The sequence below is a fragment of the Limanda limanda genome, chromosome 5 (genome assembly GCF_963576545.1).
Source record: "Limanda limanda chromosome 5, fLimLim1.1, whole genome shotgun sequence".
NCBI lineage: Eukaryota > Metazoa > Chordata > Actinopteri > Pleuronectiformes > Pleuronectidae > Limanda > Limanda limanda.
Window position 1 is genome coordinate 6,716,477 of NC_083640.1, and position 27,101 is coordinate 6,743,577.

At 39.8% G+C, this 27,101-nt stretch overlaps 2 protein-coding genes across 2 annotated transcripts; one reads left to right on the plus strand and one right to left on the minus strand.

Annotated features, from left to right (window-relative positions):
* The first annotated feature begins 2,085 nt into the window (after nucleotides 1-2,085).
* On the plus strand, nucleotides 2,086-8,035 carry ggt1a (gamma-glutamyltransferase 1a). The gene is given in 12 exon segments (XM_061072189.1): nucleotides 2,086-2,258; nucleotides 2,369-2,499; nucleotides 2,584-2,673; nucleotides 3,055-3,247; nucleotides 4,264-4,424; nucleotides 4,596-4,745; nucleotides 5,189-5,325; nucleotides 5,922-6,109; nucleotides 6,239-6,366; nucleotides 6,792-6,968; nucleotides 6,971-7,095; nucleotides 7,889-8,035. Coding segments are annotated over 12 exon segments (1,800 nt in total).
* Nucleotides 8,036-10,235: 2,200 nt separating this feature from the next.
* On the minus strand, nucleotides 10,236-20,580 carry anapc5 (anaphase promoting complex subunit 5). The gene is made up of 17 exons (XM_061071513.1): nucleotides 20,085-20,580; nucleotides 19,922-20,001; nucleotides 17,986-18,095; nucleotides 17,638-17,881; nucleotides 16,857-16,923; nucleotides 16,616-16,717; nucleotides 15,926-16,116; nucleotides 15,758-15,839; nucleotides 15,537-15,629; nucleotides 14,507-14,688; nucleotides 13,451-13,586; nucleotides 13,230-13,304; nucleotides 12,280-12,401; nucleotides 12,091-12,198; nucleotides 11,739-11,886; nucleotides 10,766-10,928; nucleotides 10,236-10,663 (listed from the first exon to the last, which is right to left on the minus strand). Exons 1-17 carry the CDS (start codon nucleotides 20,280-20,282, stop codon nucleotides 10,443-10,445), a joined length of 2,322 nt encoding a protein of 773 aa, XP_060927496.1. The 5' UTR covers nucleotides 20,283-20,580; the 3' UTR covers nucleotides 10,236-10,442.
* Between the last annotated feature and the right edge of the window lie 6,521 nt (nucleotides 20,581-27,101).

Sequence of the window (27,101 nt, forward strand, 5' to 3'; positions counted from 1 at the left end):
AGGGCTGTAAGAGACTCAAATAAAGAGCATGGAAACAATATCTCTAAAGAAAGCACACAAATCATTCTGACTGACAGAAAGCAACAATACATCGATAAAATTGATGTTAAATCTGGTCGTGGATCTTTGTTAATGCCACCAAAATATTTAAAATGTTATTGCATTCAATTATAGTTTGATTATAATACACACGTCAAACCTGCTTAATTTAAACATAGGCTACAGACCCATTTGTCCACCTCTGCTTGGAATGAAGTAGCTGCATTTACAAATGATAATAGCAGCACACACTCTATAGAGGCCCTGTCATTAAAGGGCTGCAGTCACATGTAAAAAACACATGACATCATCTTCTTCTGCACTGTGGCCAGTGTTTTTGCAGACTGTGTCTCACCTGCAGCCGAGGAACAAGTAGTGTGTCATCTGATTTTCTGCAGAGGATACAGTACATACAAGCCCACCCCTTATATTGTGTGCAAATTATCTGAGGGAATCATGGAGAGTAGCAGCGTATTCCTCCTAGCAAAGTCAAACTGAAACTGAGGGATAAAAATATAAACACGTGCCAGCTGACATTTCATAAAACGTCCTCCATCCAGTGACAGTGATGTGCATGCAACAGCTGAAGGAAGGCCCTTGTTGTGATGTGCGACAAATAGATATGTAATTGTCGTCTTCCGGTTTAAATCAGCTCTGTCCATTAAATAAACGTACATCCTTAGGGTGGCTCTGAACCTGGGAGATCCAGGACAGGATAGCAGTGATTAGATTAGGCCACAATCACAGCCGCAGCACTAGCAGCAGCCCACAGGCTCCCCTCACAGTGCTCTGATGATGATGATTGCAGCAGGACTACTTGACATATAGTATTGAAGTTATCCTTCAAAAATGTTTACCCTCATCGATGCTGCTAAAAAACTTTAATCCCGATGATGTTTTCCTACACTTGACATCTATTGCACTTCTGTCCGTCCTGGGAGAGGGATCCCTCACATGTGTCTCTCTGAGGTTTCTACATATTTTTACCTGTTAAAAGGGTTTTTAGTAGTTTTTCCTTACTCTTGTTGAGGGTTAAGGACAAAGGATGTCACACCATGTTAAAGCCCTATGAGACGAATTGTTATGTGTGAATGTGGGCTATAGAAATAAAATTTGATTGATTGATTGATATCAATGCGGCCCAGCAACAGCCATCCCCGCTGGATTAGAAGGGGTGTACCACAGAAGGTTTGTTTCTCGTTGAGGGCCTCCTGTCAACAACGCTGCCAGGTTGGACCTGTGCTGCTGGGATGGAGGCTCTGGCATCTCAATCAGTGTGTGGATGCCGGCAGAATAAACCAAATAGACTGTGACACGGTTACCGAGCATGGCAACAGTGCCGGGTAAACCAATCAGACAGACAGAGCCCCAGAGTCGGGGCTGGATGCCGGCTGCATCTGTAAACAGAGCTCTCTCACCTTCACTTCAGCCAACCTGCCAGATTGATATCAGAGTGGAAATGGAAGGTTAGGGAAAGACCAACTCAAGAGTTTCACTCACAAAAAGACTGAGAGTTAAAAGTGCAGGTTTATGTCAAAATGTCAATCGCTGTTGCTCCCTTGCTAATATTCCCTCGAGATCAAACATACATTTGTGGCTTTCATGACCTTAGCCATCCCACCTCCATCTTCCTCTGTGTCTCTGCTTTTCAACCCTCTGTATCTTTAAAAAAAACTAGACGTGGACAAGAGGCACATGCTTATTATCTGAAAAGCTTTGCTCAACAACAATGTGTCGTTATGGCAAAGTGACACTTGAAAACCAAAGAGATCAGCATGCTCCATCATCACTAACACCAGAGATGACACATCACGCTCCATCACTAGTGGCACACACTGCCAGTTAGCTTCATCGGTCTCGTTTTGTCCTTTATTCTAACTCTGTCTGAGCAAATACAGCTGAAGGTGAGTGAATTTTCTTCTCGACAGATTGTTGTCAAGGGTTTGGCTGCCATGATGAAGCTGATTGGTAGTCCGGAGGAGAAAACACTTGTGTCTGAGGTGTGTTGTTTTTGTCTGACTGTGAGATGCATGCATTCCCAGGAAAATGGTTGGGAAGCCCCTGATTGCTGGCCTGGTGGTTCTCCTGGTGGCCGCAGTGAGCCTGTTCCTGGGGGTCTTTATGGGGCTGGGGAAGAAAAACACGCCTCCCCCCTTGGACCACTTCTACTCAAGGGCTGCTGTGGCCGCCGATGCTGGAAAGTGTTCAGAAGTAGGGAGGTGAGAAGTATTTTGTTTTTCCAGATGCACAGTGGCAGGACATTTGTCTCTTCCTGGATGTGAGCTTCAAAGGTTTGTTTTTTAAACCAGGTGTCTTCTTGTGTTTCCAGAGACATCTTGAAGAAAAACGGTTCAGCCGTGGACGCTTCCATCGCTGCCTTGCTATGTGTCGGCCTTTTGAACGCTCACAGCATGGGCATCGGAGGAGGACTCTTCTTTGTCATCTACAACGCTTCCACAGGTGAGTGTGCATCGCCAGTCGTACCTTGTCAACAAAGCTGACTACTCCAAAGTCATCAATCTGTTCTCCGTTCCTGCTCAACAGGGAAGGTGGAAACCATTGATGCGAGAGAGACAGCGCCCATGAACGCCACTGAAGACATGTTTGGCAACAACACCAAGCTTTCTCGTACAGGTAGCAGCAGGCTGTGTCTCAGATGCAGAGGAGAGAGGAAGATTCAGTCGTTGTAGATCTGACTTCATTGAGTTCTGTGATGCTGTTGAAGCCACTGTAACACATCTCTGGGGCTAGAAAGGGATTTAAAGAGGATAAATATTCTCGTCTCAGATCAGTCTGTCCTGCTCCTCTTGAATCCTATCACTTAAAAATCGTTTCTGCCTCTCTCCCATTGTATCTGCTTCTGGTTACATAAAACAAAAATCTATATCTGTCTCTGTATCAGTATCTGTAGAGGCCTCAGCGTGTCTTTGTGCTCCACGCAGACAAGAGACAGAGAGACAGAGAGACAGAGCTTGTGAAATTCACTTTACTGTTATGGCTGTTTCTACATGACAGGTGGATTGTCCATAGCCATTCCCGGGGAGATCCGCGGTTACGAGATGGCTCACAAGAGGCATGGCAGGCTGCCATGGAAGGAACTGTTTGAGCCCAGCATTGCCTTGGCTCGTCGTGGTTTCCCTATAGGAAAAGCCTTGGCTCATGCCATCTTAAAGAGCAAAGATTCGATTCAAGGAGATGCCAACATGTGGTGAGGATGAAGCATGACAAAGAAATACAAGCTAAGTTGAAGAGCAGCGACAATGGCTCTAATAATTCAGCTTTTTCTTATTTCATGATGTGAACGTAGCACAAGGATTTCTCCAATATTTTGTGGTTAAAAGGCATAATTTGACACATTGTTGCTGTAAGTTAACAAAGATTGATCAATAAGTCTGTAGGTTAGAGATGAAGCTCACCATAAAGACTGGAAATGGGGGAAGCAGGTTATTCCACCTTCCCTAATTCTAAACGTCTCATTATTATTCCTGACTGCCCAGCTTTTTGTCAAATATTACAAAATCTAAAAAAAGTGCTGAAACTCTTCATTAGTTGCATGTGCTGCTTGTCTACAATATTCGAGAAAATAGTTGAGGACATCAACATCAGTAAAACTTTACTTTACCATTTTCACAATTAGCTATTGGTACATATTACACAAACAAGCTAATGCTATTTAATAGCGTTCTTAAAGGGATGAATTTTTTTTTGAATTGACCAATTCTTCAAACAGGAATAATAATGACCTCATCAATAATGATTTTCATATTTCTGTAAACTATCTCTTAAAGAAGTAGTCAGTAGTGGTAGATTTATATTTTCTACTATGGACAGTGCAGGACTATTCCCCCCCCATTTCTAGTCTTATTCCAAAATTAAGCAAAAGCTTTCCTGGCCATAGCTTCCATGATTATAAGACAGTAAATAGAGGCTTAACTCCAAGATGATGCACCATTCATTTGAACCATTTCCACATGTACAATTCTATTTCTTATTCTTGCCACAAATGCTCTGTCCTGTTAAGTTTATTAAGTTATACTGGGATGACGTCATATGCAAAGAAAATATACCTTTCTGGATTTCTGGAATATTGTCTTCTTATACGCTGTGGGGCACTGAAGTCAGAAATGTTTTAAATTTCATTCACAGCAGCTTTTATATTCTACAAATTGAAATATTGTTGTGATTTGAGGAATTCTCATCTTTTTCTTTTTGTCCGTCTTGCAGTGAGATATTTTGTGATTCTCAAAAAAACATCCTGAAAGAAAATGATATCATCAGATTCCCAAAGCTGGCCGACACATACCAAAGAATAGCAGAAGAGGGGCCTGATGTCTTTTATAATGGGTCAATGGCACAGATTATCGTGGAGGACATCCAGGCGGCAGGTCTTGTTTTCTTCTTCATTTTATCTTAGGAGATACACAGAGGAATACATGTTAGATTGGCTCAGATCCAAACTACAAATTCCAACCAAGACTTCACAAAATACAGCCTCAGTAATGCTGACATTGCACATCATTTTAAATTCACTCTGTTCATTTCCGTGCCCGCTCCAGGTGGCATTATCACCCTCGATGATTTGTTGGAGTACCAGCCTGTGCTGAACGAGAACCCTCTGAAGCTGAACGTCGGGGAATACACAATGCATGTCCCAGACGCCCCCTCCAGTGGCCCTGTGCTGGCACTCATACTCAACATAGTGGATGGTGAGCAGCTTGGCCGAGTGCTTGTGCAGCCATGCAAAAGAGAGGATGTCAGGGTTTCCCCAGGTCGTCCCCGAACTGCTCCTCTGCCTCTTCTGGAAGCAGAAAACCGAGCTGCTGCTCAGTTCTGCTGCCAAATTTAATTCACCATCGACGCCCCATCTGTTGCCACAGAGAATATTTAGTCATGCTTAAAACAAAAAGTGGCTACATTGCTTTCAAATTAGGGCTAAAATTTAATGTGTTCATATATGACTCTGGAGGAAAATGCTCCCTCAGACAGATATCTGCTGGTAGGGCTCATGTTGGTATTCGACTTAATGTTTATGACCTGCCATAGACAGATATGGGCTTTTAGCACAGTGATGGAGAGGCATTATTACAGACTGAGAAAATGTAATTAATTTACTCCAGACACGATTTTTTCTGTTGTGGATATTTTGCAGGGTACAACTTCTCAGACACAAGCGTCTCTACAGCAGAGACGAAGACTCTGACGTATCATCGCATTGTAGAGGCCTTTCGTTTTGCTTATGCCAAAAGGAGCAGACTTGGAGACCCACGTTATCTCAATATCACCGATGTAAGTCTTTGTACCTCTGATGTTTACTTTGGAGCATCTCTAACTTCACTGTACCCAGTAGGATCACAGTTGTCTCCTTCTCTCCTCTACAGTGGGAGTAAGGATAAAAAAGGCCTTGTTTAAAGGAAACATTAGCATTTGTTTTTCATTGCATTTGATAGGAACAGCGCTCATTAATCAAAATAATGTAAATGAGCCAGAGTTACATAAGCTAAATTTCATCTGCTGCCCCCATAGCCAGTTTTTACAAGTTACCTGAAACTAAATAGAAATGACCTCTTATATGATTACAAATATCTATAGATAATTCATGTGTATTATAAACACCAATCAAACTCACTGTACGAGAATCCCATTAATTAAAACACTTGACCCGATAAAATCAAGCAAATACCTAAAATACATTATAACAATTAAAATATACAATTAAACACTCAGCCACATATATGCATTTATCTAAATCACAAAAGATAAAGTGGAATTATAACACGACTGTTTTCTGTATTGTTACAAAAACAAGTGTTCTTCTACTGTTTAGTACTTATGATCATCATGACAAACTGAGTTCTGCAGCTGACTTGTTTTTCTCTCCTCAGCTCATCCACAACATGACCTCAGACTTCTTTGCGGATGGCATAAGAAGTAGAATTACAGATGACACCACCCACCCAGACAACTACTACGAGCCAGACTATTTTGTCCCAGACAACCACGGAACAGCTCACCTGTCGGTCATAGCTGAGGATGGAAGCGCCGTGGCTGCCACCAGCACCATCAATCTCTAGTAAGAAGTCACACTTTTTTGAGAATTTCATGTAGAATAAAGAAAATGTGTTTTCCTGAACAGCCAGTCAGAGAGAAAACTATTTTTTGAATGAATCATGAATCATTAAAAAGCTGTTTTTTCCCCCAGTTTTGGCTCCAAAGTCATGTCTCGATCAACTGGAATCATCTTCAACGATGAGATGGACGACTTCAGCTCTCCGTACATGACCAACGGGTTTGGAATCCCTCCCTCACCCAACAACTTCATTCAACCAGGTGTGGCTGGATTGAATTATCGCACACGTATTGCGCCATCCCCCTTGTTTAGGGGGGGGGACGACTTCTGTTTTGATGGATGGTGCTGCTAAATTAGGCCATGTTTCCACAGTCAGTTAATCCTTTCTTCAGTGAGGAGAATGCAAAGGTGATGTTCCAAACAGCCTTTCACTTGCTCCAGGATTTATCATTGTCAGGGGCTCGGATACGTCCAGCTCACACACACAGCATCCTTCTCCTCCCCCTTTTCACAGCCACAAGCTAATTTCCAACATCAAACTGTGGCTCGCTGCTGCTCTTTAATGTGTTTACAGTTGTTTTAAATGTGTGCCAGGTTAACATGGATGTTCACGGACAATTGAACCAAAAGATAAACAATTGATCCTTTCAGCAGTCATAGCCACGTTGTGTTTATCTGTTGGCAGGCAAGAGGCCGCTGTCTTCCATGTGTCCCACTATCATCTTTGACAAAGACAACAGAGTGAAAATGGTTGTAGGAGCATCTGGAGGCACTAAAATCACCACAGCTACTGCCTTAGTAAGTCAGATTCATTCACACATACACACGCAATTACACACTTATCTGACATTTTGCATTTTCTGGTTAAAACACAGGTAATCCTGAACTCCTTGTTCTTTAACTACGACCTGAAGAAAGCTGTGACGGAGCCGCGATTCCACAACCAACTCAATCCAAATATGACAGTGGTGGAGCAGGGCTTTGAAAAGGTGGGTCACACATCACGGACATTGCTGATTTAAGAGGAATGTTACTTATGACAAACTGATTGGGTTACAAACTTCAGTTATTTGCAAAGCTCACTGTCATATTGGATTAATTTTCATACCAAACATGCAACTTGTTATTTCAGCTCATGTCAGTGTGAAAATCTACTTGCAAAAACACATAATTTGGGATTATACTACACTCAAATCTGTGAGATTGCATCAAGATGCACAACAATAAAAACCATCACATCTCTGATCTGCATCCAATGTGAGAAAATAATTATAAATAATAAATAAATGGAAGCAAGACTAGTAGGCTAGTGTTACTATGCTAGCATGTTATTAGTCTTGTAGTAGTTTAATTATTATCACCAGTACTGAGGACGATATAATTTTGACCTGACTGGCTACGGTGGCCCTGAGGTGCTTATCACAGCAGCGGGAAACACAGCAACAGATCACAACACACAACGGCAAATAAGAAAAAGATTACAAATTACAAATCATCGAGGGACATGAATGTCTGTTCCAAGTGTTAGTTGGTGAGTTATCTTACTTCAGAGGAAAGCCTAGGGGATCCCCAGAATGAATTAGAATCTGATTTTATATCTATGTAAGTTGATTTACTGGGTGCTAAAAAGATAGAAAACATTCCAAAGAATTGTGGCATGCAACTTTTTATGTGATGTAGATGGACAGAGAAAAAAAGCAAAAGTTTTGACCTCTGATAAAGAGTAGTAAAACCTTATGCACAAGACTCTACATGTGTGTCTGTGTGACGTGGCCTTGGCAGAGCGTGCTGGAGGGTCTGGCCCAGAAGAACCACGTGACCCAGCTGCTGAGGATCCCGGACTCGGTGGTGCAGGCGGTGGTGCGGCAGGGAGAGCGATTGTGTGCGGAGTCTGACCCCAGGAAAGGAGGCTACCCAGCAGGATACTGACAGTGACCTCAGGCCCTCCTCAAAGACACTTGGACAGATTCACAGTAAACAAAAAGGTGTCCGCACGGAAGACCCAAGCAGTGTTTAAGCTACGGAGACACAGCCACCAATCCTTCTTTTACTCAAACATGGAAAGTGACTCAATTTCAATACCTCTTTCACTCAAACTCGACTATTCAGCATTACTTTTTCCTTTGGCATTAATTTTGTGTTTTGAAGTAAAGTAAGAGGTTGCACCTAGTTTGACTCCTGTATCATCACTTCTGGATACTGGTCAGGTAGGCCGAAACACATTTGGTTCTACTTAACCTATGATATAAATAATACATTAATGTTGAAGGTTTCATCACTATGTTTTAGGTAACAATCCGAGTGGTTTAAGGTTGTCCATGTTTACTTTTCTTTTGTTGTCTAAGTAAAAAGAACGATGGGTTGAGTGTTGTTTTCATGTCAAACTTGTGAAAACATCAAGTATCGACCGACAAGCACTGATCAATTAAAAAATAAGGACACCTCAGGTTGTTTGCCTGTTTTCCCCAAATGTCTACCTACATCTTTCTCCTGATGTAAGCTGATCGTGACATCCACATCATTTAGCAGAAACTGACCGTGTTGTTTTCTACCGTCACTCTCTAGTGAAACTGTAAATGTTTAATATCGAGTAGAGGTCAGGTGAATGTATAGTGTATTCTGAAAAATACATTTGCAGATATATTTTTCTAAACATGCATTGTTCTTATGCCATGTTTGTTGCCATGCTTGTTATTAAACATTTTGAACAAAGATGCTATATTTTACAATAGAAACTGTGCTGTTTCTGTACTGAAATGTTAGGCACGAGATCAATATATCTCATATCTTTAATTTGTGTTTAGTCAGGTTTTGTTCTAGTGTAAATACTAAACTAACCCCTAACCCTAACCCAACAAACACAAAGTGTTTCATCCTCTGGGGACCATGAGCGTAGAAAATGTCAGTGACCTTGACAATGAATCGGTTTGACTTGAGTGTTCAGTGAATTCCGATCAGGATTCAGTAAATATCTCCACTCTTATACTCTTTGAGCAAATACTGGCAGCAATGAGACCGCTTCGTCACCTTCGGGTAAAAGCCTCATTCTCAGAAGTGTCGGCTTTTTGCTGTTCATCAAAAAATCTCTCTTAAGATGTTTTTTCAATCTATGGTTGGATTTTCTCAAATGCCTTAGGAGCAAATTTGATTGAGAAAATAGGTTTAAATCCCAATCTCATCATATCTGCAGCATTAAAACTCTTTGGGACAAAGCATTAAGTGAACACTCAACTCTGCACTGTGTTGACACAAACATAATCCTATATCCAGACAGAGGAGCAGGTTTGTGTAGGTTTATACTATAGCAACCCTGTGACCCGGCTCACATGCTCTGTAATCAAGCTCTCACTTGTGAAAGCGGGGGGGACTGTGTGATATTTACATAGAAAACAGGCCTGCTATTACTTCACGCTGCTGTAATCTATCTGTTTATATGGAAAATGACAAGAAACCAAACAAGAGACTTAAACAAATTCAACAGGAGCTTTCAGGGGGTCGGGACATGTGGGAAACCAGACAAACGGCCGCCACGGATTCCCATAATATAGCCCTCCTCAGAGATGCTTGTGCTAAAGGAGAAACAAAGCGAGCACATCCGGAAATATCAGGATTACTAGTTACTTTAAACTAAACTGTGCCGCGCCTGCAAGTATATTCCCATTTAAATTCTCATTCGGGTTGCGCCCTTAACTGAAAACTAAATAAAAGATAAAACAAGTAATTTCTTTTCTGGAGAAAAATGCTTTAAGTTACAGCTTTGGAAGAAATGTGATCATTCAAATCTTTCCAGACATGAGTGGAATTCAGATACAGTATCTGTGGTTATGTCACAGCGGGTCTAACACGTTATGTGATCGTGATTTCTTCCCCACGGATTCTAGCTTCATCAGTATTCCACCGGTGAAATATGAATCTTCCAGGCCACTGGAACACATTCATCATGTGGCTAACGGTGATATTACCCTCATTCATCAAAAAGTGGTGGGTAAATCGGCACAGCTGTGACCGCTCCAGATAAACTTTCGACCAGACACAACCTGGACTGTTGCTGTGGTGGAAGCTATCAAACCACCTAGTTATAAACAGGCCATTGTTCTACTCTGTAACCGACAAGTGAGGAAACGATGACAATATTTATGACTGCTGACACGGTTCTGTTTAATGAATTCCACTGTTCCCAGCAGTTTGATGAGTTATAAAAGGAAGGGTTTCAGAGCTGAGAGAGCAGGACAGAGTTTCTCTACCATCTAGTGGTGAACTGAAGTGACTCGACGCAGCAGCAGTTGGTGGAGGTGGTCTGTCTTTCTCAGCAGCCCCCTTATTGTTCGTCAAGCAGTTAGAGTCGCATGGAGAACGGTGGTGCTGGTGACTGCAGCTCCTGGTCCAGCAGCCGGAAGAGCATGGCACTTTTGTTGCACTGTGAGATTTGTCCCAGGGATCGGTGGAGCTGAGCCTGCAGGTAGTGGACGTCCCGCAGCCGCTCCTTACAGCTCAGCTTGGAGAAATAAGCCGCGGCCTCGTTCAGCGTGTCAACAGCCAAGGCTGCCAAATTCAAATCTGTTAGGGAGATAATAAGCAGCAGTGTGTGAATGGTAATGAACAAACCACATGAAGCTGCGAGATAGGGATCAGTGTTCGACCGGGGGGTGAGGCCGTTACCTGCTTGCCCTTGTCTGTTTGGCCTGAACCCAGCCACGGCCATCTGACAGCGGGCTGTCAGCAGCAGGGCTCGACCTTTATCTATGACCGCTCCGTGGGCCAGAACGGGCTCAAGGGCTTCGTGAAGGACATTCAGAGCCTGCTCAGGGACCCCCAGCATTAACTGCAGAGAGGAGAGAAAACAATATTATAAAAATACATTTACTTGAAAAGCAATTTTTAAAACACAGTGACAAAGTGCTCCATATATAGAGCTAGTTAAAATTAGAAAGTGACCGATATGGATTTTTGAGAGGTGATGCCAATACGGATATTAGAAAGTGAAAATATGTTCTGGCTTGAATACAAATACAGGAATACATACAACCAGACATACAATCAAGCATACACTCATCCACAGACAAATTAAGCATTCAACCAAAATAAACAATCACTTGAGCAAAAAATAGAATGTTGAAATTAGTTTCCTGTAGTTTTTTAAAACAAACCACAGATTCAGCAGATTGGGAAAAAAAAGGTTTAGGGACAGGAACCTGAAATGCCCAAGAGGCCGGCCACTTAAATAAAGGGCTCAACATCTCAGCTACATCAGGAGCCAGGCCTGAAATGTAATTAAAAAGAGTTTAAAATCTATTCTACGTTTTATTTTTGTCAGTGAACAGAGGCCAGAATTGGGCCGATGTGAGACTAATGACTGGTGTTAGTTAATAGTTAAGCTGCAGTATTTTGGACAAGCTTCAGATGGGCTAGGGAGAACTGAGTTATTCAGGTGAAAAAATAATTACAGTCATGTAAATGGGTGATGATTTGCATGACTCCTTGTTTTTAGTAGAAAATAAAGATAATAAATATACCACACACACACACGTTAAACATTTACAGCAGTCATACTGAAGATTAAGGCTGCAATGATTTGCATTAACGGGAGCTGTAACAGTTTCAGGGTGAAGTGTGTGTCTCTGTTGTGTCTGACCTGAGAAAAGGCCAAGTGAAGGATGGTCTCTGAGGCCAGCGACTGTAGGTGGTGCTTACTAGCTAAAGCCAGCGCCTGCAGGAGGAGAGGAAGAGCTGTGGGGAAGCCAGATGACTCCCAGTGCAGCTCAGCTGTGGCGAGCATCACTCTGCATGACACATAAACAGGCAGTGATGTAGACGAGAATAAAACAAATGACTTATCCCTGATCCCTGGAAAAGATATCTATTTTTATTTGTCCAACAGGTGAGTCAACTCAATTCAACAAATAAGAAGCTAGTGTGTTTACTCTACGTGCTTAGAAATCATCCCAAAAGCAGTAACCGACAATGTAACATAAATGAGCATTTACCTGATGACCATCTCTGTGCATTTAGTCTTCTCACAGTGGAGCTGTAGCCGCTGTAAGATGCTGTACGCCTCGGTGCTGCGGTTAAGAGCCTTCAGGACTTGAGCTTTCCTATCAACAAACACACGGTTAGTGCGTCATCACAAGTATGAGTCAGACTTTGGGAGGAACACAACAGAAGGTTTGTGTTACCTGTAGAGACCCTCTGTTCTATTTAAGGCAGAGATGGCTGCAACGAGTGGCTCCGCTAAGTGGTACTTTCCTTCGTTCATGTGTCTCTCAAACTGGATTTTAAGGTCACACAGCATCCAGAGCTGAGGCGGTGATTCAAGTAAACAAACAAATGAAAAAACAATGAACATATTGTGCAGCACATAATAAAGCAGTTCTCATACTAAAAAAACAACAAAACCAAAAAAATGCAGTTTATCCACATTACATAAAAAATAAGGACCGTTTTTTAAGATATCTTATTAAATAAAAACTTAGTATGCTATACAAATATACAACCTTCTTTAAAACAGCATATACATTTTGTAGTAACAACAAAATGGTGCTAAACCCTGAGAAACTCTGTCATTTGCAACAGCAGGCAGGTAAAGCAAGAGCGCTAACTGAATCAATCAATTGTTATCTAGCAGGTGTCGAAGCTAGTGTGGTTTAGTGTCATCACATATTTCAATGTTAAAAAATAGCTAATTGATTGAATTATTTCAAATAGTTGTCTGACCTAAAGGATTTTTTTATAAAGTCATTGTTATTTGTTTTTGGTAGTATGTTGGCTCTACCACAAACAAAAGGTATAAAATGAAGAAAAATACCATTTTAATCTCTACGATGATTCTCGGTCCTTCAGGCCATGACCTTTTTAGGAGTTAGACATGTTTACGTAGGCAACTGGACCTTCATTTTTCCTTTCACAACTTCTGAATATACCTTTCCCTGGATGACTTAGAATCTTCACAGATATGCAACTGGACTTGCTTGTGTTTCTTTAACACCGCTCATCCAAAAGGCTTCTTCAATTCAAACTTACTAGTGGGAGGTTTTGGGTGACCTTAAAAGCCTTCGACTGCTTTTCTTTAATTCACTCTGCAGTCACAGCTTCTGTAGAGCAGCACGGGAGAGGTTAGTGAGCTCACCTTCGCATGCAGTGAGTGAGGAGGAAACTGTTCTTTCAGATGCTGGAGAATCTCTGAAACTGCAAAGTACAGGCCCTGAGACAGAAACAAAGGGACATGAGACAAAGAGTTGAGAGCTAAACTCTGCCCAGGAGCTGGAAAACAGTTATGATCAATGTTTATTACATTCCCGCAAGGCTGGGCCAACTCGCTAATGGATGTGCATTAATCAAATGTGTTACCTGCTCAGCGTGCAGCTCAGCCAGGTGGCAAAGAGCCACGGTGAAGGCCTCGGTGTTGTTCTGCTGGACCCCGAAGTTAACTGGCTCCAGACTGCTCATGTTGAGAAGCAGCTGGGCCTGCTGCAGAGCCATGGTGCTGCAACAGACAAGGGAGGCCACATTAATGACAATAGCGTCCTGGTCATCTACGGCCAGTGTATTTATTAGGGATGGGGGGAAAAATCGACAATTTTTTTTTATTTTTCAAAAACATATTTATTGGTTTATACCGGGGGGATATATGGGGAGAGCAACATCACCCCAGAGCATGTTGACCAGCTCTTGTTTTTGCACAAGAATCTAAACATACCCAAGCACTAGCTTTGCATCGGCTACATGAAAACAACAATAGCCTACTTTTTGTTTATTTCAAAGTTTATATTTTAAGTAAACTTTTATTCATTCTATTTAATTTACCTTTTATTTATTGTTTAAAAGAAGCCTAAGTGGCATACACTTCTTAATCTGTCAGTTTGTGTGTAGTTGACAGGGGTTATACAATAATAGGGCACATCTTATTTATTTTCTTTATTGGCTGCCCAGCAGTCATTAAGTTAATGTTAATATTTGAAATAAAACTTGTAAAGCTCTAAATGAATTTGACTGTGTTGTATTTGAAGGTATGATTCAACATTTTTCCATGGTCCAGTATTTAAAAAAAAAAAATAACCAAAAGAAATCCCAGGAAATCGTAATATCGAATCGCAATACTTACAGAATCGCAATATCCACAGAAATTGCAATACATATCGTATCGCCACCTTAGTATCGTGATAGTATCGTATCGGGAGGTCCCTGCCGATTCCCGTCCCTAGTATTTATGTCGCAAAGTCAAAGGTGAGCAGAAGATGTTCGGCCGCCTCAGATGTTAAACCATGCATAAAAATATCAGACATTAGTCGTACTTCACAGAGCAGATTAAACACGAGTCGGGAGCAGGTTGTGTGCTGGCATGCAGTCTCCTGTCAGTAACTGTGAACAGACATGACAACTGTGTGGTGGCAAGGTGAGCCTGACCTCTTTCCATACATCCTCCATATGGACGTCGTCTGAGCCAGGCTGATCTCGATCAGCTCCGACAGACTGTGCTTCCAGTGCAGGATGTCCGTGTCCTTCAGAGCGTCCATCAGTTTGTGTGCCGTCTTACCCTGTGTCGCCCCCTGCTGGAACAACGACTGAATGCCCAGAGAAGCCAGGTACTGCAACAGAGTATTATCAGGCAGTGTGGTGATAACACAAGTCAATAATCACATATGCAAAGGTTTAAGAGTTTAAGAACACTTTCTTGTGTTGTGGATCAGGATATAAGGGTGTTGCTCACAATCAACACATGTATCTAACACCCAGTGTGTAACACTTGTACATAAAGTATAATTACTAGGTGTGTAACGATTCTGAAAATTAGATTAGAAACCATGATATAAAAATCTTATATCAAAAGCAGGAAAGTTTAACCTCAAAATAACAACTCTTAGTCCCCTGCTACATTCAAGTCAGCAGTGGTGACACATGTTGGCCCCTTGCTCCCTAAACAAAAAAATTACAAAAAACAATGAAACGAAGTATGAACCAGGCCATGGATTTGTCGAATCATTACATCCCTAATAACTACATTTGATCAAATATTTTAGAATTTATTTTTCACCAGTTTTCAAGTAAATGTATGGCAGTAATGTAAAAAAAGATCCAATTTATCTCCTTTTGTTTTCCATCCAAATAATGACAAGTATTAGTATAAAGTTTATATTTACCTAATTAAAGTGGATTTGAATTCTTGGTGTCTCAAAAACAAACTCTAATTACAGACACAGATAAACAGATGCAATCCCTTTTATGAATGCAGGATTTGAATGGATGCTTAAGTTTTTCCTAATTTGAGACAGATGTTTTATTTTGTGTTTGATGATGCATGTGCTCAGTAAACATTTGGATTATAGCCCTTTCTGTTACATTTTGAAATTCAAACGGCGCAAAAGCAATTAAAAAATAATGAAAAGCCACTTTGACACACTCGTTGCTGTTTGTTGTTATATTATGTGAAACTCACTGGCAGGCAGAAATGGGCAGCCATTTTCACTGAATCCTCAGTTAACACAGTGCTGTCGGATCCCTTCATCTGTTCCAGGGTGTAGAGCCAACTCTGACAGAGGACACAAAGAGAATGGGAGAAATTAACTGAGAGATACTCTTTAAATTCAGCCTTAATGAACCATCATGTCGTGGAACAACGGTGACAGGTAGTGAAATAAAAGTTGAGACAAAGTTTACCAGACAGTGCTGCAAGCACACGTGGTCATTGGACTCCTGGGCAATACGGATGGCCTCCTGCAGAGCCAGATCAGCCTGCTGACTGAGGGGAGAGAGAAAACCATTCATTCATTCTTTGCTGAGGGAACTTGTCCATGAACTAAGAACTCCACCAGCACTTGAACTTACTAATGACCGAAGCGACAGTGCAGGCTCGCCAAGTTAAGAGCAGCATAACGGAGACTTCGACCATAGCCCTCATCCCCGTTGCTTTTGCCCTCATTTCCGGCCAAGATGAGGCGGTCGAAATAATGAAGGAGACTGTGGGCGGAGAGGAAGATGTCCTGGACTCTCATGCTGTTCAAGTAGTTCAGATAATGCTGCAGAGACACAAAAGACCAGAGAGCCGATGAAATTCGCCCTGAAACTCATTGGAATTGATACATTTTTTTAGATTAGATTCAACTTTATTGTCATTGCACAGTACAGGTACATATACAACGAAATGCAGTTTAGGGTCTAACCATAAGTGCAAAAAAGGCAGTTAAAGTGCAGAGTATTGTGCATATTAAAGTGAAAATGTAAATAAATAAGATCTGAACAGTAGAAATATAAATGGAATATTACAGTATTAACAGGAATTGTATGATATAAGAACGATGAATATGCTATGAGCAGGATAAAAATATAAATATATATAAATATGAATACACTATAGGCGGGGTAATACAGTAGTACAAAAAAAAATTAACAGTAGTGCAAATGTACAAATGTTCCAATGATCAGTGGTTGGAGGAGGGTGTGTGGCAGTGTGTGGCAATAAGATTTGAGACATGATTCATAACAGTTATAGTGGAAGTTTGGGGGTTAGGGTCTCACCGCCTCAGCAAAGTCTGGGTTGAACTTCAGCATGTTGTTGAGCTCTTCCTGCAGCGCAGCAGGCTTCAGAGCCTTGTTCTCATCATTCTTCAGAAGATACGCCTGGTGGAAGATGATCAAAAACAAGTGCCATCTAGTTTTCACACACACGATGTTGATGGTTTCATTTTTACCACTGTGTCTTGAAAAAGGATGGCCCCTATACAGTTTAGTTCTCTTCAGCCGTGACGGAAACACTCACCTGTCTTGCCAGAAAATACTCGGCTTGTTTTTGTGACAGGGGACCTCTGCTTGGAGCATTATCATTTCTAGGAACAAAATAACACACCACTGTAAAAAACTAAAATAACTCACTAAATAATCAAAAGAGGGTTTTCAATTTCCATGCTATATTGGGTACATTTACATGAATCACATGACTTTAAGGGCCCTGTTCAGACCTGCTATTAACATCCAGCCTGAGAGTTTTGATCACAAGTGGACAATATGAAGTACCAGTGTTCACCACTGCCAATAAAATGAGTCCTGAATGTTTCTCCTTATACCGACTGTGATCGGATCCCCACTCAATATGCAAATGTTCTGTTCGTAAAGACCCAATTATGTTGGTGTTAAACCATTTGAGTGTACAGTGCAACACTGTGTGTGTGTGTGTGTCAGTGCCCATGTCTATCTATAGTTATAGGGGGCCAATTTTGGTTCAACACCATCACTGTGAGGACATTTTGGCTGGTCCTCACAAAGTCAAAGGGCTGTTTGAGGGTTAAGACTCAGTTATAGAGTCATGGTAAGAGTAAGATTTAGGTTTAGCTATGATTGGTACGGTGAGGGTAAGGGGCTGGGGAATGCATTATGCCAATGAGTGTCCTCACAACTATAGAGAGACAAGCGTGTGAGTGTCTGTCAGCCCAAGTGAGAGAGATGTCGGGGGCTGAATAAAGATCCCACCACGAAGGAATGGATGAAATATACTTGTCTGTTCCTTGATAGTTGAACATAATTCCAACAAGAGCATCACTAACCGAAGCTCTGACGCGTGCAGTGGGGTGTCCATCTCGTCTCTGCCTATTCTGTCTCCTACAGTATCTTCGGTGCTGGTGAGGTCCATATCTGAGTCGTCGGCGACCAGCGCCGGCAAACTCATCTGCCCATCACTAGGCTTGGCGTAGTGACTGTGGTAGTAGTGCTGCAGGGACTTGTAGAGTTTGTAGACCTGACTGAAGGACAGCTTGTTGTAGGCCAGGAGCATGTGTCTCATAAAGAGTCCTGAAAAACAACAACAACAAAGCAGTTGAGTTACTTGATGCCTAAATAACAATAATACTGATATTTCCAATCAGACTTTTCGTCGAATCACGAGTACTACTCACCCACAACACTGGTTTTATAAGCCTCAGAATCAAAAGCAGTGAATGGAGTGGGAAGAGTGGAGAAAAAGTACTCCATGTCTTTCAGCTCACCATCTGCCATCTCGTGCAGCCTTTGAATGAAAATAAATAAATAAAAAGCCTCAGCAACAAGATTATTGTGATGTCGTCCAGGTTATTATGTGGATCTGGGCCTTTGCTGTCAGGGGATTTCCCTATGGAATAGTTTACCAGAGTGGCTTAGACTGTTTTTAAATCATCCCTCAAAATGTACTTTTACTGAATAACTTTGACCTGATTGGTTTCAGATATTATCATGTTTATTTTATTCTTTGTTCCATTGATTTAAATGTTTTATCATTTGCTGTATTTGATTTGAAATGTCATCGTATTTTATTTTGCTTGTTGTCTTTAATGATTTGTCTTCTTGTATTTATTTGTCCTCATTGCAACAGCTATATAAATCAACTTATTCTTCTTATCACATAGAAACCACTACACAGGCGGGCCCTTTATTATACTTGTGAATTATTGTGTCCCCTGCACATGAAGAGATCCCTAAATCCAGATTTAAAACTGAAGGTGACCGGACATGTTCCATCACAACTCCACCCTCTGGAACATCTGCCATTAGTTACTTAAAAAATGCAGAGATCGTCAACAGCTTTAAGAAGTTGTTTAAAAACTCACCTATTATGTAAATATTTTAACTTGGTCTAGTCCTTATGGTCCCATTGTTTTTTGCTTGCCCTCTTTGTTATTGCCATTCTTCTATTGTTTATGTCTTAATGTTTGTTTTGTACAGCACCTTGTAACTTTGGTTTTAGGAAGTGCATTACAAATGTACTTACTTACTTACTATTATTATTATTTCCCAGAGAAAAAGACCATATTAATATAAAGTGACCTGATTTCCTGAACCTCTGGTGACTGTGGGAGCACCAGGAGTCTGAGCCTAGTATCAACCATAGACTGTATATATATATATATATATATATATCAACAGGCTGCACAGTATTGATGTATCAGATGCAGTCAGTGTGCATCATGCTGATCGTAGAGGGAATGGCGGATCCTTTGTCCTATTGGCATCGGATGGCGGTGGACCAGGACCGAGGCGGCAGCCCATGATGGATCCTAATAAGCGGCAGTGGACAATGACTGTGGACTAAAGTGGCCTTTGACCGGGATGGTGGATCATGATCCTGCTGGTTGCTGACCATAGACTATGATTGCAGCAGGACTGCTTGACATACCGTATTGAAGTGATCCTTCAAAATGTTTACCCTCATCAATGCTGCTAAAAAACTTTAATCTTGATGATGTTTTCCTACACTTGACATCTATTGCACTTCTGTCCGTCCTGGGAGAGGGATCCTCACATGTGGCTCTCTCTGAGGTTTCTACATATTTCTACCCTGTTAACAGGTTTTTTTTAGTAGTTTGTCCTTACTCTTACTGAGGGTTTAGGACAGAGGATGTCACACCATGTTAAAGCCCTATGAGACGAATTGTGATTTGTGAATATGGGCTATACAAATAAAATTTGATTGATTGAACAGCTTTAAGAGGTTGATTAAAAACTCACCTATTATGTAAATATTTTAACTTGGTCTAGTCCTTATGGTCCCATTGTTTTTTGCTTGCCCTCTGTGTTATTGCCATTCTTCTATTGTTTATGTCTTAATGTTTGTTTTGTACAGCACCTTGTAACTTTGGTTTTGAGAAGTGCATTACAAATAAAATGTACTTACTTACTATTATTATTATTTCCCTTTGAAAAAGACCATATTAATATAAAGTGACCTGATTTCCTGAACCTCTGGGGACTGTGGGAGCACCAGGAGTCTGAGCCTAGTATCAACCATAGACTGTATATATATATATCAACAGGCATGCACAGTGTTGATGTATCAGATGCAGTCAGTGTGCATCATACCTGAGTTTGACAGCATAAGCAGTCTGAGGACAGCACTCCTCCACCGTCTGCAGGAACTGACCCAGAGTCAGGTCTGGACCCTGATGAAAACAAACAGCACAGACAAAGATCAATCACCTGCTCCAGCTCCAGTGAGAGACACAAGTACCCGCTCCCCACCGACCTGCTGCAGGGGCAGGATCAGCTTGTTCAGGCGTCTCCTCTCCGGCAGCGTGATCTTCGAGGCGGTCATCTCGTACAGCAGCGCCAGCACGGAGATCTTGTACGGAGTCACCCAGTCCTTGATGCCGAACACGTTAGCGTGCACCACTCCGTTCGTCATCATGGGGTTGAAATACAGACTTTCGTGCACACTCGCCATCTTGGCAGGGTTTTAGTTACGGAGATCAGGATGAAGCGGGTCGACATGTAGCGGAAACTTCCTTCAAACAGGCAGCAGCTAGCTAGCTAGGTGGCTAACGTGGCTAGCTCCACACTGAGCACCAGCTGAGTCCTGTGAAGAGACAACAAGTGAGCGGACACTGAACATCTCACTGACACAGAACTGCCTCGTCCGGTCTGACCCTCGTTCACAGTCTATGGTCCGATCAGGTAGCTCATTTGAAACGTGTTGATAAATCTGAAGTTTCTCCTTTCAAACCGCCCTCCCTCCGTCCCCTTTTAATTACGTCATCAAGAGGCAGAGCTTTTTTTTTCATCAACTTTATTTGTAAGTTTGGTTTTGGGCACAGGCTGACCATCAACAACTGTCAACTAGAAAGAAAGACAATTAATGTGCACCTTTAATACTTAATTATTACTTAATAGAATTTTCAGTTATTTATTTATCATTATTATTATTATTTTTATTGAATTGATAGATAGATAGATTACTTTATTCATCCCCGAAGGGAAATTAAGTCGTCATAGCAGCCGGTATATTTGAATACAATAAAATACAATACAATAGAATAAAATAAAAAATATTGAGGTAGAAAGAATAAAAACAGAAACAAAAGATAAATAGGTAGAAAAGGTGCAGTGGCAAGATGATGGCAATTGTACTGATGATATGATGGTAATGTTATTGTTAGACAGTATATGAAAATAGTACAGTATATATAGTATATAATATAACATGATATATATTTATATATGATAGTAATAATTATACCAATATAATAGCAGTATATAGTAATACTGGCAGCAACAGTATATATAATAATAATAGTAAATATAATAATAATAATAATAACATGTACACATGTATAAATATGTGTATATAGACTTATATATACAAAGAATATACAGAGAGTATGATATAATATATGATATATAGTAGAGGTATAAATATAAGTATTTGACTATACAATAGATAATATAATATACTATGAGTGTAAGAATATGTAGACAGAGTGTGCAAAAGACAATATTAATGTATAAGATGATATATAATATCAATATGGTTTATATTAACACATATCACATATGATGTGAAGTAAGTGTATATGGAGCGGAGTTGTACAGCAATTGTGTAATGTATTGTTTGCATGACCACGTTCATGTGGTCCATAAATTAAGAAAAAAATCCTAGGAGGTAGACTGTATATCTTTACTCTGAACCCATCGTGATGCACAGTGTTTTTATGGTGTCAATATCTCTATATATTGTTAATTGTCGTACAGAGATTATGTGATACTCAATGTAAATTTGACATTGATTCCTGTACTACTGTGCCTTACCTCCTAATAAAAATATATATATATATATATATATATATATATATATATATATAAAAAAAAGAAATAAAGACAATAATACTTTCGAGGTGACAATTAAAATGCTGTTTTTGTTTTTTTAAAGGTTGATATTGTGTGTGATCCGAGGAAATCATACTTTATTTTGAAGGTTTTTATGGTTGTCATTACTATACTTGTTATAAGTTTATAGTAACAAGTATATGTATGTGTGTTATATTTACTATTATTTATGCTTATTAGTGCTCAGACAGAGCTGTAGCCACACAATGTGACCACCAGAGAGCAGCATACAGAATCAGTCAACCACTGCCTCTCTACCAAGCGTCAAGGTCCATGTAGCCAAACTACTGACCTAAGTTGTATCAAGTCAAATAACAATAATTGTATAATTTGTAGTCTTCATCAATAAAATTAAGTAATGCAAAATGTGATCAAACATGAATAAGATAGAAAATTAAAAGTTGGTGGTTGTTTATAAGTTAAACAGCAGGGTTTTGAGTATAGGTCCATTCTGAAAAAACAATAAATCAGTTATTGAGAAACAGTAAATTAATTGTCCATTGTTCTCGCCATTTTCTCATAATTTCCTTTCTCTCTCTGGCGACTCCTGTCATAAGTTATTATAACTTTGTAGATTATATTCAAGAATTCGATTTTAATTAGTTGAATATAATATTATATAAAGAAACATTACATGCAATCGTTTGTCCAGTTTTTCCCCCGGTATAATGAAACAAGCTTCAGAATATCATCTCAAATAAACCCAAAACTTTATTTACAATTCATCAAGTCAACATGTTCCCACCATATGATGGATGCTGTATCATTTGGCAGATGGCTGACAAAGCTGGGGAGTCTGGAGCAGGCTCTGCCCTCGGGCCATGCAGAGAGCTCGGTCTGTTTCTTCACATCCTTCAGCAGTGTGTCGGTCACCTGGTGGCTCTGCATACGGCTCAACTCCAGTCTGCTTTCAATTGACAAAGTGATGAGTGAGAGGAGTTCAGCTCATATAAGTTAGAGATACACACCCTGATGTCGTTTCAGTTTTACATCTCTAAGCCAAAAGTGTGTGATTTAAACACCAACCACTGAATTCTGGGATTTCAGGACAAGATTAATTACTATTAAAATCTAACAACTACCCCCACTACTGCTGCATCAGCCACTGACCTCATAACTTCTGATACCTCTTCCAGTACTTTCATTTGTTTATTCTGAACACTCCTGCCCTCCCTCCTTGATTTAGATTAATGCTATAACTCTAGACTCCAAGCTGAATCCCAAGGGTTTCTGTGGATAAAACACAGTCTCACAAAGACCTCTGGCACATCTGTTCAAGTAAAAATGTGAATAAAAGCCAATCATCTGCTAGCATCTGAATGTCGACATGTATTCTGTACGACTATTCAATCGACAAAGAAATTTCACCTACAGTGGATCCAGTGAGATTTGAATACTTAACCTCAACAGGATTCAGCATGATCCAGGACCTATTCAGACCTGTTTAACCATCATATCTCATGTGTTGTACTGTATCAGTGACATCAAGGTCTTGCAGAATAACTGATGGGGTGAACGGAATAGCAATCGTTAAGTCCAGTCTATAGCTGATTTACTTAAAGTGGGTAAAACCAAAATAACAGCTTTATGTTTAAAGTTTTGTCAACTTATGTTTGAAAATAAAAACAGCGATTGCATGTTTAAAAGTATTTCAGTAACTTACTGAACAAGATACTCCACTAGGTGAGTAAAACACGAGTCTTTGTTGTGTTTTGATGCGGGTGTCTTTCAATGTTGTCAAGGTCATTCAGAGAAATGTCAATACAAAATATAAAAGACAAGTGTAGATAAGTGTTTTAGGTTTTGTTCTTTGCTGACCATTGTACGACTATAGACCAATTGCCACTTAATATCTAGTAGCTCACATTCTAACAGAACCATTAATTTCTGTACTTTTTAGTTGCTGCAGTCTCCATTGCCTTTTAAGAAATGTTTACACCCTGTGAGGGCCAAAATAGTCAGAAGTAAACAATAATATAACATAATACCCAGTGTGTACATCCACGTTTTAATGCATCAACATGTATGTATTTTATTATACAAAAAAACCCACTCAAATTGTACTATTCCATACTAAGTATTGCTTATTTGTACAGGTTCTAGCCAGTAACCTAGAACCTAGTGACAATTCTTGGAGAAATTATATATGTAGCAGACAATTTTCAGTTCCCCCTCACAAAGTTAAGTATAACTTTGCAAGTCATTCACAAAACCTTTTGTTTGTAAAAGCATGAACTGGAGGACAAATGTTTGGCTTACCATTTTTAGTTTTTTATTATCTGTTCTACAAGGTCAATAAATCTATAAATGATTCAACGTTTTACAAAGCTTGTCGTGTCTGCAAATCTAAAGTGTAAACTACTTACATATGCATGGTGCACAATGATACGCTGCCCAAACAATATTATCTCTACACTGACATTCTGACGTAAAAAAAACACAATCCCAATTTAAACAGCGGGGATAAGTAGTCAGTTATCTTGTGTTAGTTAATACAGAACCTCAAACTTCAGTCAATCAGATAGGAGCTCTTCTGATCCTGTACTTGCTACACTCTGCAATATGGAGCATAACAAGTATCTACTGTATGAATTATCAAACACACTCACTTTTATAACATGTATCTCCAAGTCACAGATACAGCAGATAAATTAATCGAGAAAACTTAAGATTTTTAATCATATTTCAACACTTGTACTTAGTTATCTTTAATCATACTCTTACATAGTTAGTACTGGTCAAAATGATCTGGCTAAACAATGACCTCACATTACCCCAACAGGGCTAATATTTTAAATATTAGTATTCCCATGAGTTTCTTTAAAGGAAATTACTTGTTTTAAGATAAAGATAGAGATAATAGAAATAGAACTGAAATTATTCACTCATTTGCACATTTGATAATACCTGCCTGTCTTGTCACTCATTTAGTTTCATAATTAAATCATACATCGGCTAAAGCAACATTTTAAGATCTCCAACTTTGCATGAGGTAATTTACATTGTAAATATATCAGCATACATGGACACACAAGCTCTGTAATTGTAGAGCTAATAGGAGATGAGTTTAAAAGTAACAAAATACATTGCCGTGGCAGTCATACACAGCCTTTGTCTATTGCCCTGATCAATGATGTGGATGGGAAACAATATGATTATTGGATGAGCTTAAATTGTGATGATAGAGATAAAAAAGGAAGATGAAGCCTGAAATGCAAAAAAACAAAAAATAACTCAACCGCGGTACTGTATATACATATTTGTGTGTGCACAACCAGAATAAGAGAGATCATTTCCAGAAGAGGGCAGTGTTGAACTACCAGCTTATTCAGTCTGTTTCAGAATTTCATAGAATGAGAATGCAGAATGAGAAGGATGAGAGCCCCCCCCCCCCCCTTGTCTCTCTCCCTCTTTCTCCTGTTAAGCTGAGGTCCGTAGACATTATACAATGACACCTGTCAGATTTGATATTTACGAAAAGCTTAAATGAATTGACTGTTAACGCCTTTTGCCATTTTTTGTCAATACATGAGTCACTGTGAGCAAACAGTACCAACTGTGTGACTGCACAGTTTGTAGGATTAAAGATTGAAGAGATCAGCAAACAAACAAACATGTGTGTCAAGCTGAGTAACTGTCATCAGATTCCAGTTTTTATGAGTTGTGGATGACAAAACTTTATCTATCTATCTATTTATCTATTTATCTATTTATCTATCTATGTATCTATGTATCTATCTATATATCTATCTATCTATCTATCTATCTATCTATCTATCTATCTATCTATCTATCTATCTATCTATCTATCTATCTATCTATCTATCTATCTATCTATCTATCTATCTATCTATCTATCTATCTATCTATCTATCTATCTATCTATCTATCTATCTATCTATCTATCTATCTATCTATCTATCTATCTATCTATCTATCTATCTATCTATCCAACCATCCATCCATCCAACCATCCATCCATCCATCCATCCATCCATCCATCCATCCATCCATCCATCCATCCATCCATCCATCCATCCATCCATCCATCCATCCATCCATCCATCTTCTTTGCAAACATTAAAAGTTGAAAATCAGTGTATTCAGATTTAACATGGACTGGGGAGTACCTGTTCAATAAAAATATATTAAACATACTCAAAGCAAAATTATTTCAAAAACAAAACAGCAAACAAGTCGAGGCAATATATTTTCATAACATGCTGTCATTTCAATAGGTGTAATTTCTTTGATGGAGGATCTTGAAACTTAAAATAATCTCATTTCTGCCCTGAAACGACTTCATCGCAATGATGAAAAATTGTTTTTAAAAACTAGTTGAGGAAGCATCATTGCTTTATACCAGCTGGGACATCATCAGTCAAAAAAACAGACCTACACAAATGATTTCTCTTTATTTTCTTCACGGAATTGAAAAATCCCTGTAAACACTTTCTTGCTGCGAGTTAGCTTAGCGCCAGTCTCATGGCTGCAACCCAAAAATGTCAGGTCAGCGTAGCTTAGCGATAAGGCTGGAAACAGGTGGACAGAGCAAATACAATCTGACCAGCAGCACCAACAGGTCATTGATTTATATCTGACATCTCAGTGATTTCATAAAAACTGAAAAGGAAAGATGACACATGGAGCTTTAGAAGGGCTGGTAGGAGATTTTGTTACCAAGGTAGCTGTTTCCAGTATTTAGGCTGCTGCTACATATTTAAGCTATTGTATATCTGGGCAAGAAAGATGATTTACCCTGCCTGGTGGCTGGCTGCAGTATTTGTATATGTTTAGGTCATAAATGTTGCCTGATCCATGTAAGTGGATGGGATGTGCACCAAACAAAAATTCTCGTCAAAAATATGTTTTCTCAAAGATGGTGTCTGTCATTTGACATTGTTCCTCTCACATTGATGCTTGTTCAAGTGTTTAATTTTTGTTAAAATTAGTGATTGGATGTAAAAACAGGTAGAAACATCATGATTGACAGCTGAGACTGTCTCCGGATTCGTTGAGCATTGTATCGGTGGGACCTCGCTGCTGCAGCTCCAATCCCAATCGCACAGACTCCAAATATGCAAGATAGCAGCATTTGTATCCAGGATAGTTTGGCTTTGTGTAGTGACATGTAGCTCATCTTTATATACAGTCTATGTCTAATAGCATGAGATTAGATTCAAGCTTTTGTTTTTGTGTTATTTCATGTGTAAGTATAAAGTAAATTACTATCACTACTGACTGAGATACATTTCACCTATTCAAAGTAAACTCAAGTGAAGAAGCTATTTTGAGACATTGTGAGAGGAATGCAGGAAGTTTTATCAGCTTTTAATGGCTGAATAACTGCTAACATTTAGATGTGATAAATAACAACATG

Coding starts and splice junctions, on each gene's coding strand:
- anapc5 (XM_061071513.1), bottom strand. CDS start 20,282: ATGGCGAGTGTGCACGAAAGTCTGTATTTCAACCCCATGATGACGAAC. Junction 15,840..15,925: donor CACTGTCGCTTCGGTCATTA/GTAAGTTCAAGT, acceptor CTCTCCCCTCAG/TCAGCAGGCTGATCTGGCTC. Junction 11,887..12,090: donor TGCACAGAGATGGTCATCAG/GTAAATGCTCAT, acceptor TGTGTCATGCAG/AGTGATGCTCGCCACAGCTG.